Genomic DNA, 17,802 nt, shown 5'->3' with positions numbered 1-17,802 from the left:
TTAACAATATGGCTTTCCTTTTACGTTGAGTACAACTTTACATCACCCTAGAAAACGGTTGCATATATTCTTTATTCCATTACATAATAATTATTTAAACATCTCCTATTGTAGAAAATCGTGTTTTTTTCTTTGTTTGTTTGTTTGTTTTTTGGTTTCTGTTATATTTTCCAATTGTGTGCTGTGATAGAGATCCTTGTAACTGGAACTTGATGGACAATGAAATTATTTTCTGAAAACTAAATTTCTGAGTTAAAAAATATGAATGTAATTTAAAACATGGTTACTACAAATTTTCCACTGAAAAGGTGGAACAGTTTATACTACCATTAGCAGTATATGAGTGCTCATTTCCATGAACTCTTGCCAACACTAGGTATTATCTAAAAAGGATACTGTTGTGTGTGTGTGTTGGGGTTGCTTTTTCTGAACTTGTTACTAGATACAATTTTCCCAGTTGTGATTGTATATTCAGTATCACATAGGCAGGGATAGTGGACAGGTATGATAGGGGCTGCTTCTGTGAACCTGTTTTCTCCACGTGAAAACTGAAATGGAAAATGCCACTTTTCTGCAAGAAGGATGATGTCCTTTTGTATTTTTATACCACTTACATTTTGCCTTCTCTTAACTTCTTTTTCCATATCATAAAGAACTTGAGTTAGAGAAACAAGCTGGGTTATTGCATAAAGCTCTAAAATAGATACAGTGGCTGAAACTTAAAGAAGACTCAGTGACAGAGACTCAATATAGACAAACACAGACTTTTGAATGCATTGTGTAAACACCAATAGTCCAAAAATAAAATGGAGAAGGAATTGCTTTGGGCAAGTATGACAGAAAAAGTGATCTAGGAACAACTTGGGAACAAGGTGACCATGAATGGAGAGCTGAACAGTCACAAGCTTGGGTTTTATAAATAGGAACACAGAAATAAAGGAATTTAAAGCTCTTGAGTCAATGATAAAGCCTTATGTCCAATTTTAGATTCTACAACTTTAGAGAAACATGGAGAATAAAAGTAGGCACCATCCCCTGAATTTTTCTGTGTTCCAGGAACTTTACATTCATTAACACATATACTTCAATAATCATGACAGGTCTTTTTTTTTTTTTTTTTGCGTACGCGGGCCTCTCACTGCTGTGGCCTCTCCCGTTGCGGAGCACAGGCTGCTGACGCGCAGGCTCAGCGGCCATGGCTCACGGGCCCAGCCGCTCCGCGGCATGTGGGATCTTCCCAGACCGGGGCACGAACCCGTGTTCCCTGCATCGGCAGGCGGACTCTCAACCACTGTGCCAGCAGGGAAGCCCATGACAAGTCTTTAAGATGTATGTTATGACCCCCCATTTGCACAAAACCTAAAGAAAATACTTTAAGGCTATCTCCTCATCTAGGATCCAGGATTCAAACCAGGTTGATCTTCCTCCAAGGCACATCCTTTTATTTACTCAGCTATAAGGCATACCTGAAAACATGATGGGGCAAAAGAACAAAGATTAATCCTATTGCATAGAGGTGACAGTCACCTTTTGGTAAACTTCCTTCTTCCACTTGGATGCTATAACTCTACCTGCCCAAACTGGGGTAATTAAAGGTGGGGTTATGAAATTTCTGACAAAAAGGATTCTCTTCTGTTTTCTCTGATCGCCTTGTGTCAAGCAGTTCCTTCACTGACCTTGCATATAAAATCCCTTATGTGCTTCTAAGGCAGGTGATGACTCATTCACCTCTGACTGACCAGACCCATAATGCTGACTGCAGGTGTGTGGATGAAAGCAGGGAAACATAACACTTTCTACGTATTAAGTGGGAGAACCAAACAAATTAAAAGGTTGCCAGGAAAGGTTAAAATAATAGGAGTTGTTTCCCTGGGAGGAGAGAAAGCTGAACTGTGGCTTCCAGAAAGACTTTTTTAAAAAAACGAAAGAAAGAATTCAAAGGAACTGATACCTGCCTCCACTGAGAGTGAAGGGGATATGAATTTATATTTTGTTGTACAGGATTTAGATCAAAAAGAAGAATTACCTGATAGTGATGATTGTTGAATATTGGCAGTAGGTTTCCAGAAGGTGCTGTGAAATCAATTTCCATCAACATAGTTCTTTCAAAAATGGGATATTATCTTATTTGTCCAGGATGTCCCAGGAGGCAGAATGATCAGTTTTCAGGACCTCGGATAGGGACTGGTCCATAACGCAAGGGGTATATCATCATCCAGGGAGCCTAAGCCTACCAAAGAATACCAATAAAGGGATATAAGCATGAAATAAGGCAGAGATTAAGGGAGTCTAGAGCATAAGACTAGTGAATCTTTGAAAGTAATACTGTTCCTTCTTTAAGAAAAGTGAAGAAATATCTACGTATTTTCCGTGTATAAATGTTTCCCCTCATATAACTGAGGTGTACATATGTAGGGATGAGATAGGTTGAATGCTGTTGTTTTACCAAGGTAATTCATGAAGATGCAATAACAGGATTTGGACTTCTTTCAACATAATGGCTGAAGTGTTATTTTAGCCACCAAATGGAGTTCAGATTGTTTCTTAAATATATCTTCAACATTTTAAGAGTAGAAGAAAAAACAATCAATATAAAGACTAGCCTTAAGTGCCTTCTTTTTGCTATGATGACAGTTCATACAGGTGATTATGAAACACAAGACAATTTTATTTCATAGCTTGTTTGCTCAGTGTAACTTACCGACCAAATCACTACAAACCAATCTTTTATGAATGAATATCTGAATATGGTCTGATAATAATCATATCTAACTTCTTCAAAAAATCATATGTAGCTTAGAAAATTGAGTTTTAGCCATTGTCTTTTATCTCTTGAGCTAGTTCTAATTTTTACTCCTATTTTCAGTACCTTTATTAACTTTGCCCTTGTACAATGTCCACTTCTATTATGTTTAAATACTTTTATTATTCAAACTATAGGGATTTCTTTGTAAACCCCATGTTTTCTCTCATTAGTCTCCCCATAAGTTCTGTTTAAAAGCTTGTTTTATAGAATATCTTGATTTACTCTCTGTAAATCTTTTTCTCATATGTTTCAATATATTTCAATTTTATATTTTATGGGCTTTGTCAGATGCCACTCTTACATCTCTCTAGGTTTTAGGCAACATCATAACAGTGATAAAGTTATAAAATCTGTTACAACACAGCAACATATAGCACATTTCCATGTTGCAATCCTATAGTGGTATGCCAGATACTTCACTAGAGATTTGCTATACAGGGTGGCATTCTACAAACCATGAACCTTCTGCTCCAATGGAACTTCTCTAGTCATTGCCTCTAAAAATACCTTTTGTGGATTCTTATTCACTTCCATTTACCCTGAAAGCCAATCCCTTGCTTACATTCTTCAAGAACTCATTTTCATTCCTACTTTTCCCAAGAGGTATTCTCTGATCATCCTTGCTCTCTCATTCTGAAATTTAGTATTATGGTATTTTTCATTTCCCATGTAGCATATACAGCTTAGTATTGTTGCTGTATTTTGTGTCTTTGTGTCATGCCTTCATAGGTGTATTATAAGTCCATGTAGGAGGCAGTATAAAATGGTGGTTATAAACAGGAACTTCTGAGTTAGATGTTGAATCCTATATTCATCACTCTTTGATCTTAGGCAAGTTACATAACCTCTTAGAGCTTCCACATCCCCAGCAGAGAGTTATAACTTCTATATGGAGTTGTAATGAAAAAATGAAGTGCCTAGGTATTTAGCACAGTGCCAGAGACATAGCAAATATTCATCAAATTGAAGGCAAAGTCAATGCCCGATAGTTCTGGGCAATTCTTTAAAGAGCAGAGCCTAGGGATTTTTTCCAAGTTGAGAGCTCAATAATCTATTTGGTAATTGAATAAAAATATGCAGCTCGCTACCAGACCTGAGTGTTAACATTTACATAGTACTTTTAAGAGTTTTATTATGTCAGTTCTTTATATATTCAAAACTCCTTCCAGGGTTACACAGAGAAGTATCTAAGTAAATTCCTTACTACCAGGAAAGGCAGAGGAGGTCTGGGTGGTCAGATGGAAAGGGGAGGGGAGACAGAGGGTAGGTTCCATGCTGAGTGTTTTATTTTAAGTCTGGCATCATTTGATCATGACCAAGGAGTCAGACAAAGAATACATGTCCTCTAGTTTTCTTTCTAGCTGTGGAAAATATGTTTATATTTTAAGATCCAGAATAAAAGCACTTTCTTTTTTTCCCAGATTTTTGAGGTATAATTGACAGACAAAATAGTGTATGTTTAAGTGTGCAATGTGGTAGTTTGATATATATATATATATATATATATATATATATATATATATATATATATGCACACATTGTGAAATGATTACCAGTGTCAAGTTAATTTATACATCCATTAACTCATATAGTTACCTCTTTTGTTGTTTTTCTGAGAACATTTAAGATCTACTCTCAGCAAATTTCAAATATACAATATATATTATTAGCTGTAGATTATTATATATGATATATATATTATATATATAATTACCTGTATAGTTACCATATTGTACATTAGATCCCCAGAACTTACCCATCTTATAACTGAGATTTTGCATTCTTTGACCAACATCTCCCCAGTTTCTCCATTCCCCCACTTCTAGTAACCACTGTTCTACTCTCTGGCTCTATGAGCTTGACTTTTTTAGATTTCAGATATAACAGATATCATACAGTATTTGTTTTTCTACGTCTGGCTTATTTCACTTAGCGTAATGTCCTCCAGGTTTACCCATGTTACTGCAAATGGTGGCCTTACCTTCATTTTTACAACAAATATTCCATTTTATGGCTAATATTCCATATTTTATGGATAATATTCTATGGATAATATTCCATTCCATATATATGTATATAATATATATATGGAATATAACACTTATTACATTTTCTTTATCCATTCACCCATCAATGGACGTTTAAGTTATTTCCATATCTTGGCTATTTGAGATACTGATTACATTTCCTTTGGATATACACCTAGTAGAGGGATTACTGAATCATATGATAGTTCCATTTTAAAATTTTGGAGAACTTCATATCGTTTCCCATAATGGCTGTACCAATTTACATTCCTGCCAACTATACAAGGATTCCTTTTTCTCCACACCTTCCATACCACAGGTACTTTCTTTAGGCAGCTCTTTCTGATTCCTAACCTATAGCATCTCTATTAGATATTTACATTTGAGTTAGTCATGTCATTGCTACTAAATGAAAGTAACATGGTTTTAAGCTTCCTAGAGGTGATTTTCTTCCTTTTTTGTATAGTATTTGTATGTAGTACTATCATCAACATAATGAGTACAAATAAGATAAAATTTATGAATGCAATGTTTAAAATATAAAGATTTATGAAAGTACAAGTCATTCTTATATTAGAGTTACTTTTGTAGAAATATGTATGCTAGTTTGGAGTCTCATAGGCTTCATAAGAGAAATGAGCAGTTTAAACATGGTCTACCACATCATACTCATCTCTCAATCAATTTGTATAATGAAGAATTGCTCCAAACAGGAAAATATGAATAAAGTAATTGAAACAAGTATTTCACAGAACGAATTGACCTATGCTGACATTTTCAAAAAAAATTATGAAAACATACGTGTTTAGTTGCTTGTTGCTGTTAAGAGAAACAAATAGTAACTTAGGAATCATGTAGACTGTTCCAGTTCTAACACAAACAAGCTTCATGCCTATTGGCGAGCCACTTCACTTGGCCCAATGTCCTTGCTGTAACCTGAAGGGTTTGCACAGAATATGTCTAAGGCCTTTACTAGATTTAAAACACAAGGATTTTCTTATTCAAATGCATAGAATATTTTTGCTCCTTTAGTCTGCATGTATTTTGATAAGAGAGTAAAATCTTTTTCTGTGATTGTAGTCCATAGGTGGCACCTTAGCAATAAAGTTGTTCCCCTTGTAACACCATCTTATGATGCCTTTTCCGTGCCTTTTGCTGAAAGAGTTGGCTGGTGATGTCTTTGTACCTTATAGATTCCTGAACCTGCATTTATTATTGTAAGCAACATTTGATTTCCTTCCTCGTGCCCTCTTCTGCAGGCATATGAGCCATTCACTTACCAGCTGCAGTATTCCCCCTTATAATCAGTCAATGCCTCTTGTCTGAGCCACGATGTGTGACCACAGTCCATAGAGCTGAGGATTTTGTCATGTGTTAAATCTTCCATTCACTGGAGTGTATTAAGCCACTGAAGATGGTTAACTGAAGAGGCAAAAACATTAATTTGGTAATTTAATCTTATGAAACAGGAAACGAGAACTCTTTTTTTTTTTCAAAAATACAGGAAAATCTTATCCAGTTTCATAACAAAGTCCGTGAAACTTTTATAGATATTGAGATTTAAAACTTTTATAGATATTGAGATTTATAGCTGGTTTTTGTCTGCATATTCCGGCCTGGCCAGGTGCTCCATTTGCTTTGCTTACTCACTCTTCATGGAGATGTTGCAGGACTTGCTATCACCATGAATGTCTGCTCTTAACCTGGCAGCCAGCTGAAGCAAGCCCTCAGATGAACACGTCTCATTGTGCTGGCTGACCTCCTACCCCAATGTTCTGACTTCTCCCACGTTGCTAAAATCTGGAACAACCACTAGTAATCATGGTTGTAAAATAGGGCAGCCGTCCCTCATTTCTCAAAACCTGTTTCACTGTGGACACCCTAGTTATATAGTTTTCCATTATTTTCACAGAGTTGATAGTTTGATTACATTTGATTATTCTCTTTAGTCCATCCAGATCTTCCTTCAGTCCCAGTTATATTTACAAATTATTTGGCAAGTCTGTCCTCTTCATTCCCTGTGACTAATGAGTCCTTTTCCTAGCTTGTTACTGCTGCTGCTGCCAGGTTGTCTTGAACATCTGCTGATTGTTTCTGAACAGGGAATTACGGGGAGAGCGGAATGGATGCTTTCAAAGAGCTGGCTGCCCAGGAAGGCCTCTGCATCGCCCATTCAGACAAAATCTACAGCAATGCTGGGGAGAAGAGCTTTGACCGACTCCTGCGCAAGCTCCGAGAGCGGCTTCCCAAGGCCAGAGTGGTGGTTTGCTTCTGCGAAGGCATGACCGTCAGAGGCCTCCTGAGTGCCATGCGGCGCCTGGGAGTCGTGGGCGAGTTCTCCCTCATAGGAAGGTAAATCTCAATCTCTCTCTTTCTCTCTCTCTCTTCCTCTCTTTCACACACACACACACGCACACACTTTGGCGCACATATACTTGCTCTCACAAAACTGGACTTCCTGATTCCAAAGCGAGTGAAATGTGCATTCCTTCTGGATCTCACTGAGAGTGGGGCTATTTCTATTTTCATGATAGACAAGAGCAGAGCAGTCGATGACAAGATGATGAGACTATTTCAGAAAAGGTGGGAAGTTTTTGCTAGAATGTTTTGTCCTGGCGAATTATTCTTTTCATTTGCTTCCCCCCTTCCACCCCTCCTCCTCCCAAAACCACATGAATGCTTTTCTCTTCATATTCCTAAGCATAGATATCTTAATGAGGTGTTGGTGGATGGAAAGTAGTAGTGAAGATGGAAATACACATTAAGATCTGAAATTTAAAGGGCTAGTTGAGTGCAGGTGAAGACATGCCGCTGAACTCTGGTACTTGATGATATAATATCTTACACTTATGGGATGGCTAATAGTGATGTTTTCAGCATGTAATTTCTGGAATTGCAGGTGGTGGGTTCCAAAGTCTATGTTCTTTCTAAATCATATGTACTTGAGCTGGAATGGAGATTTTCAGTATCATTGTATTTTTCATAAGGTTTTTGACCTAATGGGTATCTTGTTTGATTTACCATCTTCTAATACTACATAAAGGAACTGATCAATTTTTCCAAGGAACCTACTAAGTTTACTTGAATGAAAGCTTCCACTGATCTCTGGCTCTGTCACACTCATCTTCCAGATCTCTTTTTCTTCTCCATCTTCTCTTTTGGCCAGAGTACAATCTTTTCTCACCTTTTGAAGTACCTTAACCAGTGACCCTTTTCTCTAGGAAACTGGGCAGTGGTGGTGTGGGTATCCTCCCTGGACCTTTCCCTTCTGGCATTGCACTTGTGATAATGACTGCAATGCTAATAAAATTAATCTCACCTTCATCTGGAACTAGAGGTACAGGACCTGTCAAAAACTTTTGAGTAGAAGGTAGGATAGAAATACAGCTAAATGAATAAAGAAACAGAGAAATGATCTCTAGGCATGAGGAAGTATGAAGTCAAAGGCAAAGTATAATTCAAGACTAAGAAAATTATTGAATTTGGGTGAAATTGGCACACTGCCATAAAATGTCTTTTTGGCTTCTTCAACATGATGCAGTTGTGTGAGGCCATTTAAGAAAGCATCTCTAAAGAAAGAGTATTTAAAGAAGGAATGTTACTTCCTTCATTAGTGAAAAAGGATGTAAGCAGCATTGTTGAAGTGTTACATGGAATAAGGTTCTTAATATATGCATCAGGACAGGTGGCATATAGATATTCAATCTTTTAACTGATTTTGTAAAAATGACTGCTTTTATGAAGGTGCTTGTTTTAAAAAATAATCTCATGTTTACCATTTTCAAAAGAAAAAAAGTCTGTTTTGCAGGTTTCCTTCTGTTTAATATCCCCAAAGAGAGGCTAGCTACCTAGATTCTGGAAATCTTGAACAGATGTAGCAAATATGTGAGCTCTGGGGTATAAAGACTGCCTAATTGTGAAATATATTATACAAAATACTGCAGTGAGTAATTGGAGTGTAAAGAACTCATTCTATTATCATTATTTAAAAGCTTGTCAAGAATAATAATGTAAAGTTATCTCTCTGGCTCTTGCTTACCTGCTAATAACGCAGCTGAGTCCCTCCAGGTATTTCTGAGTCTCACATGTGGTTGTTCGTGGTGATATCACTTCCTTTACTCCTCTCTTTCTCTACCTCATATCTTCTGGGTTCTACTGATGTATCCTAGAGATACTATCATCACAACAAACACCTGTGCTCCTGAGGACGCTGCTCCCTGTACCAATGGTCACTGCCAATAAAGCATGGAGCCCTGGAGCTGTCAAAGCTATGCCATGCAGTGCTTCTCTGACTTTCTGGGCTATATTCCACGAGGGTCTATCAAAATGATATTGGCTTTTTTTTTTTTTTTTGCGGTTCGCGGGCCTCTCACTGTTGCGGCCTCTCCCGTTGCGGAGCACAGGCTCCGGACGCGCAGGCTCAGCGGCCATGGCTCACGGGACCAGCCGCTCTGCTGCACGTGGGATCCTCCCGGACAGGGGCACGAACACGCGTCCCCTGCATCGGCAGGCAGACTCCCAACCACTGTGCCACCAGGGAAGCCCGATATTGGCTTTTACTCTCATATCTTAGAGGATTTTGTGGAAAACAGCCTTTTTTTTCATTCTTTTTTCACAGCTCTCTCCCTTCCCTGGGAGAGATATGAGTCCAGAGGGAGCTGAGCTGGCAATAAAGACAAGTAGTAACACTACAGCATACCTAGTATCAGCTTTTCCTTCAGATGCTTTATTCTCCTACTTCCTGTGGGATGAATTCTAACCCAAGCACTCCTCTGTTCCTCATGCCAATGGACATTTGGTGAGCTTGGTTCCCTAATTTCAGCAGACGTGTCCAGAAGGGTTCCAGTTTAACACCAAGTTGCAACTTCTAGCTACATTTGTAATGCTGTCAAATATATCTCTTTCCTATTTAAAGGAGGTTTAATTTACCAAATGATAACATCCTTTGAGGTCAGGAGCCATTGTTTAGTTTCTTTCAGAATACGTGGCATGATTCTGGTTGCTGCCAGATTCACAAGAGGGCATTGTATAGATGGTGATGGACCTCTTTTCACAGAGGTGAAGATAAGTAAATCATGGTGTAGATTGCAGCAAGAGACATTTAGTTAAGAAGAAAATTAGAAATTCCTGAATGGAGGTTTGTACTCCTTTGCCTCCTGTGACTCCTCTTTTCTCTTACACTTCACATCCAACATAGAAGGAAATGTTGTTGGGGCTACAATCAAAACATATACAGACTTTGACAGCTTAATGCCTTTCTTGCCACTACCATCCTACTCCAAGCCAACATCATCTCTCACTTGGGTTATGGCAATAACCTCCTAATTGATCCTTGCCTTGCCCTTCCCCGCCAGTTATTCTTAAGGAAAATGGATCTTTTAAAAATTTAAGTCAGGTAATGTCTTTTAACCTTACACACTCAATACCTGAAAATGGCTTTCCATTTTTCTTATGACAAAGTCCTTGCAATGGCCTTCAAAGTCCCACATTCTGTCATTGGGACTGAGTTTTTTACAATGGAGTAATAAACTAGAATGACAGAAATAGAATTTTTAAATAGAAAATTCTCCAAGATATTAAAAATATCCTATATTTAATGAATGTATGTAATGGAAAAACAAAACAAAACATGAGCTAAGAGTTCTTTAACTCTTCCACAAAGTAATCATGTGATCTTAAGTCATGTTTTGTCTCCGAGTCTATTTTTTTTTCTATAAAAATTAATGACTTGGCTCCAGATCATCTTTAAATATTTTTCCAGTCCTAGAATTTATAATATATTAAGACCATATGACTGAACCATGTTCAAAGGAATGTATTTATAGATTCATTTTTTCTGAAGTTATTCATGAATTTGGATTAATCAATTTACACATTTCATGAGTCACCTTGTTAAAACAAGGAGAATTCATTGAACACAACTACTCAGAATTAGTGTCTTAATCTGTGGTCATGCAATGTAGCCAGCATATCCACATGAAAATCAAACCTTTGACTCTGAACAAACTGGAATAATATTCTCACCAAGTAAGTTAATTAACCATAGTCAAGTTAATCATCACACAGAAGAACCATTCTTTCTTGTTTCTATGCAACTGCCTCTTTCGAGATCCTTCTCAAAATTGGGCGCAGCATATCTATAATTATATTTTCCTTATGATGGTGATGATGATGATAACATTTATTTAGGACTTAATATATGCCAGGCGCTGTTCTAAGCACTTTTTATTCATAAACTCATTTAATCGTCGTAAAAATATGATGAGATAGGTGCTAATATTATTTCTGTTTTAATGTATGGAGATGTAAAGAACTTGTCAAAAAGTGTCACAGTTGGGATTTGAAGGCAATGTGACTTCAGATTTCATGCTCTTATTCATTAAGTTATATTGTGTGTGCCAAACTATGATTGTTTTGTTTCAGAGATACTGTCTTTACCCTTAGTTTTCTTTCAGTTTGCTGTCTCTTCTAGAGATTTATTTCATTGTTTAGACCCACATTCTTTGGAAAAATAAACTGAGGTACGTTCATGAGAAAATTATTTTACATTTCTAATTATTCTCTACATATATGCATCCTTTTCATTTCTCTCTTAGTATTAAATGTTTTATATGATATTTCAGTAAAGGGGCCATTCTTTTCAAGCTCATTATTTTTATTTTAACACGAGACTCCACAATATCATTCTCTATCTGCATACAGTCTATATCTATGGAACTATACCTATGTAAAAGCTAATTTGGAATAAGTGGGTGATATTTCTCTGAAATCCTCAGTAATAACTATTACAATTCTAAAAATTAACTGATGGATTTGTTCTAATTCCTATATTGCTCTTTTATTTGAAGAAAGTGAAAATAAGCATGGTTTACATGTGTAAACACCTAATAGCTACGATTTATTGAAGTTTTGGTATGTACTAGGTTAATAATATATGATATCTCCAGTCCTAACAACAACTCTGAAAGGTTGATTTGGAAGGTAAAGAAGTTAAACAATTACCCCAAATTCCTAAATTAATCAGTGGTGAAGACAGAGTCAAACTTCCTACTATACCATAGCATCATGCGGATATGTAAATATCGAATTGTAACTTCCTCAATGATAGGAACCACGTTTTATATACTTTTTATTTTCTTATCATGCCAAGTGAAGTGTTTTGATGTGTTAATTATTTAATAACTATGTCAGAAAGCTTGGAGTGTCATAGTGAGAGCAGGTAGCTTCATTGTGTGACCCTGAGTTCCCTTTCATTTTCCAGGATCAGTAAGTTTTACCTAGTGTGGTAAGGGTTGATGTTCTTCAATCAGCCTCTATTTCTAGAATTTTTCTGTAAAATTGGGACTAATAATATTTGCTTACCCGTCAGGTTGTTGTTTTTGTCTAATCACAAAATGCTTACTTGTCTGTTAAACCAAAGCTAAGCGTCAATATTGGGTCCCTTAAAGACACACTGTTTTCTGAGGGCGAGTGAGAGCTCTCTGGCTTTAGTCCTATGCCTAGTGTTGGCATTATCCTGGGCCTTTACCCTGCCTTCCTCATCTTGGGAAGCCCTTCTACTAGGTTTACAGTCTACCTTTTCAGGAGTCTCGCTTTAGATATACTTAGGTATACCATATTTAATTATGTATTTCCTAGCCCCTTGTACTGCATTATGACATCTTATTTCTCCTGTAAGAAATAAGCATCCAATAAAGATAATTAGGTCAATAACTTTCCATCTTATCCCCTCTCTCTACTGTATCCTGGTCAATCAGTTTATAAGTATATGGTCCTTACATTTCAATCCCTTTTTTATTGGTGTGTGTTGTTTCACCTGTCTTCCCTCCCAACTCTGTAATCTTCTCCCCTACTAGACCCACTTTCCATTATCTGTCACTGCAGAGAAATCCCCACCCCCCATCTAAAACCTGATCCATGAATACTAACACCATGATTTATGAGTTGAAAGCACAATGAACAACTTTAGGCACATATTCAGAAAACTGATTGAAATGAAGCAGTTACTTTATCTGGAAAGAAGCTTATAGTTTCATTTTAAAACAAAGGAAGCTCTTGTTTTTTACAAGGTACATTTTGTCTTTTTCTTCCAGAACCTAAACACGTATTTAGAAAAGTGACCTCTATACCCTTGAAACATAAGATGATATGCCATTGTGTTATGTTCCACATAGTTATATTTTTAATGAAAAATGAGTTGTTTTAGATCCCGTCTTTCCATTTTGGAAAAAATGGGGAAATATCTAAAGTTTGCCGCCTTCAGGCAAAATTGCAAAGGTTATGTGTTTTAAATAAATGTGGACTTCCAGTGAAGTGTGACATCCCCCAAATGGATTATAATCAAGTTGCTGCCAAAGCTGATGAGCATTTTCTGATGCATAATGGTCACGACTTATAGATTTACAACCTTGCCTTCTCTAGGCTCCCAAGGGTGGAAAATGATTACTAACCTGCTGACAGACTATCGCTTCCTTAAAACACTCCTGCTCCAAAGGCAGATTAATGAGAGCTTTGTGGAAGATTACGCTGTTAGAAAAAGACCGTGAGAAATGTGTGCTAAGGAAGGAGAAGGGATTTAGTTTAGAGTACTCTGGAGAATCAACATCATTTTTAGGATATTGACAGCTATTTTGAGCATAGATCTCAGCCACAGAAATGCTCAGGATTTCCACAAAATTGGGGCGGCTGATTTGCATGAAAGTTAGTAATGATTAACTCTTCCTTTATACCAACAACTATTTCCACGTTTCAGAAAATGGACACCTGAAAACTAAAAGACTCCTATCATGGTCTCTACTTGCCTAGGAGGTATTAGAAACACTGAAGGAAAGGATTTTGGGTGCCTTCTGTATCTATAAGGCACTGGCTGAAATTTGAATGAATGAAAAAGGAGGTCATTATGATTTACCCGAGTTTGTGTTTGAGGCTGATTGAAGACTACAGGGAATTTATCTTAATGAATTTTCATAGTTCCTATGACAGTCAGTTCTCAACCTGGCTGCACATCACACTCAGTAGGCGCTCTTAAAAATGTGGATTCCTGGATCTTACCCCAGGCCATTAGTAGAATTTCTTGGTGAGGGATTTAGATCTTCTTCTTTTTTTAAAAGGACTAAAGATGAGTTAAATTTCAGAACCACTACTCTGTGAATGCCTACATCAGTGTTTTGCACTCAGGTGGTGTTCACTATGAATGAATTGCTTACAGGACATATTTGAAAGGGAAGATGAAGTGAAAAGTTTAACTCCACTGCCTGTCAATCCACCATTTTAGCTCCAGTTTTCTTTTTTGGATTGTATTTTGCTTTATTACTTCTTGAAATTTATTTATTTTTAAAATTTTCTTTTAAAAGTAAAGATACATTTGAAAGTAGTGTATAATAGTAGTAGTAGTAGTAGCAGTAGTAATGGTAATAGCCATAAACACTTTGCAACTCTGCTTATTTCCTGTGTTTCTGTCTCCTCCTGATGCCCAAACTGGCCTATTGAACTGCCCCATGAAAACACTGCCATGTCCCAATTCTCAGACTAATCAAAATGCAGAGTAAGGAGCGCATACACTTGTGGCAGATTTAGCCTCTGCCATCTCCAAATCTAGGGTTGCCTGTGGCTGATCAATGAACTACTATTGTTGAGTACAATTGATCCTTGAACAACACAAGTTTGAACTGCACAGGTCTACTTTTACATGGATATTTTTCATTAGTAAATATTACAAGTACTACGTGGTCGGTGGTTGACTGAATCTGCAGATGGGGAGGAAATGCAGATATGGAGTGCCGACTATAAGTGGATTGAACCCCACGTTGTTCAGGGGTCAACTGTAGTATTCTGTGGCATGAATATGCTTCAATTTGCTTATCCATTCTCCTATTGATGGACATTTGGGTTGTTTCCAGGTTTGACTATAATGAATAATGCAGCTATGAATATGATTTGTGTAAGTGTTTGTGTGGACACATATATTTAATTCTCTTTAGGAAATATCTAGAGTGAGATTATGGGTCACATGGTAAGTGTATATTTAACTTTATAGATTATAAGAAACTGCAGAACTACTTTCCAAAGTGGCTGTAAAATTTTGCAGTTCTACCAGCACTGTATGAGAGTTCTAATTTTTCCACATCTTCAAAATAGTACTGCCAGTCTTTTCGGCTTTCAGCTATTCTAGTGGGTGTCTAGTGGCATGTCTTTGTTGTTTTAATTTGCATTTCCTAAAGACTAATAACGTTGAAAACTTTTATGTACTTATTTGCCATTTTAATATCTTTTTTTGGTAAAATCTCTTGCACACATCTATGTCCATTTTATCAATTTGTTTGCCTTATTATGAAGTTATAAAAATTCTGTGTAACTTCTGGACTCAAATCATTTATAATATATATGTATAGTATATGTTTTCTCAGTATGTATCTGAAAATTTAATTTTGTTCATAGCATCTTTGAAAAATGGAACATTTAAAATTTTGAAAGTTATCAGTTTCTTTTTTTATGGTTTATGCTTTGTGTTCTATCAAAGATAGCTTTATCTACTCCAAGGTTACAAACATTTTCGTAGAAGTTTTATAATTTTTACTTTTATAGCTAGATATGATTAAATCGTATATTTGGAGTTAATTTTCACATATATTGTGAGATGAGTGAATACTTTTTTTTTTTGGACATAAGAGTATCCAGCTTTTCCAGAACTATGTATTGAAAGGATTATAATTTCCCCATTGAAGTTACCTGTCATTTAGTTGAAAGCAGTTGACTATATATGCATACACATTACTTATTTCCTATCCCTCTGCCCTATTTTAAATTAATTGAATATGTATATATAGCATTCCATTTTATCTTTACTTTTTTACTTAACTAGCTATCATGTTATTTTATGAATAGTTGATCTTGGGTTTACACTATGCTTTTTAAAGTTATTATTGTCCCCACCTTCTAAGAATATTATGCCACATCACATATAGTATAAGAACTTTGTAGCAATATATATACATTTCTCCCTCCTGACCTGTGTTCTCTTGTCATGATATATTTTACTTCTAATTCTATTCCAAAATTCAAAATACATTGTTATTACTTTTGCTAGAGTGGTCAATTAGCTATCCAAGAAATCAAAAGTGAGAAATATTATCTTCTATATTACCAGTATACTTACTCTCTGTGATCTTCTTCATTCCTTGTGTAGATCCATATTTTCTATGGATTATTTTCCTTCTGCCTGAAGAATTTCCTTTAACATTACTTGAGGAGCTGGTCTGCTGAGATAAATTCTCTCCACTTTTTTTGTCTGTGAATGTTTTCATTTTGCCTTAATTAAAAAAATTTTTTTCTGGTATAGAAATCTAGGTTGATAGTTGTTTTTACTCCCAATGCTTTAGAAATATTATTCAAATATATTTCTGACTTACATAGCTTCTGATGAGAAATCCGCTATAATTCTTTTGTTCCTCTACTGTGTATTTCTGTTATTCTTTTAAGTATGTCTCTTTATCACTAGTTTTCAGCAGTTTGAGTATGATAATTCTTGATGTGTTTTTTGTCATATTTGTTTGACTTGGGGTTCATTGAACTTCTTAGATATGTGGGTTTGTATTTTTTTTTTTTTAAATCAAGTTTGGAAAATGATTGACTATTCTTTCCTAAAATATTATTTCTGTGCTGGCCATTCTTTTCTTTCTTTCTTTTTTTTAACATCTTTATTGGAGTATAATTGCTTAACAACGGTTTGTTAGTTTCTGCTTTAGAACAAAGTGAATCAGCTATACATATATATTTATCCCTATTTCTCCTTCCTCTTGCGTCTCCGTCCCACCCTCCCTATCCCACCCCTCTAAGTGGACACAAAGCACTGAGCTGATCTCCCTGTGCCATGTGGCTGCTTCCCACTAGCTATCTATTTTACATTTGGTAGTGTATATATGTCCATGTCATTTTCTCACATCGTCCCAGATTACCTTTCCCCCTCCCTGTGTCCTCAAGTCCATTCTCTACATCTGCGCCTTTATTCCTGTCCTGCCCCTAGGTTCTTCAGAAATATATATATATTTAGATTCCATATATATGTGTTAGCATACAGTATTTGTTTTTTGCTTTCTGACTTACTTCACTCTGTATGACAGTCTCTAGGTCCATCCACCTCACTGCAAATAACTCAACTTCATTTCTTTTTATGGCTGAGTAATATTCCACTGCATATATGTACCACATCTTCTTTATCCATTCATCTGTCTATGGACACTTAGGTTGCTTCCATATTCTGGCTATTGTGCTGCAATGAACATTGTGGTATGTGATTCTTTTTGAATTATGGTTTTCTCAGGGTATATGCCCAGTAGTGGGATTGCTGAGTCATATGGTAGTTCTATTTTTAGGTATTTTTTTCATAATAGCAATATTTTTTATTGAAGTATAGTTGATGTACAATATTATATAAGTTACAGGTGTACCATATAGTGATTCACAATTTTTAAATGTTATACTCCATTTATAGTTATTACAAAATTTTGGCTATATTCCCTGTGTTGTACAATATATCCTTGTAACTTATTTTATACATAATAGATTTTACTTCTTACACCCGTACCCCTCTATCGCCCCTACTCTCTTCCTTCTCCCTAATGGTGACGACTAGTTTGTTCTTTATATCTGTGAGTCTGTTTCCTTTTTGTTATTTCACTAGTTTGTTCTATTTTAGATTCCACATATAAGCAATATCATACAGCATTTATCTTCTCTATCTGACTTATTTCACTTACCATAATAATATTAATAATAGCAATATTAATACTACCAACACCAATATGATTTTCCATTCATTTTAAAAAGTCATTCACTGAAACACTGACCGGAAGCTCTGGAGCAAGGGCGGAGCATTCCAGTTATGGGCTTCACTTTGGTGTGATGTGGCTGCTCTTTCATTGAGAAACTCCCCAAATGCCCTGTCTATTGATCTTTCTTCTTGGGTTTCAG

General features: G+C 36.2%; 1 protein-coding gene across 2 annotated transcripts in view; it reads left to right on the top strand.

The window, feature by feature from the left end:
- GRM1 (glutamate metabotropic receptor 1) overlaps window positions 1–17,802 on the top strand; it is a gene marked incomplete at both ends in the record, with an annotated part of 355,378 nt that overhangs the window by 105,442 nt on the left and 232,134 nt on the right. For both annotated transcript variants that reach the window (XM_082855605.1, XM_082855606.1), the window contains one exon: window positions 6,936–7,185. In XM_082855605.1, the coding sequence (XP_082711731.1) occupies window positions 6,936–7,185 (250 nt within the window). The remainder of the gene's footprint in view (window positions 1–6,935; window positions 7,186–17,802) is intronic.

The sequence above is a fragment of the Leucopleurus acutus genome (assembly GCF_964270905.1).
Source record: "Leucopleurus acutus genome assembly, chromosome: 15".
Lineage (NCBI taxonomy): Eukaryota > Metazoa > Chordata > Mammalia > Artiodactyla > Delphinidae > Leucopleurus > Leucopleurus acutus.
The sequence above is the reverse complement of the archived record's forward strand: the minus strand, read 5'-3'. Positions and strand labels throughout refer to the sequence as shown.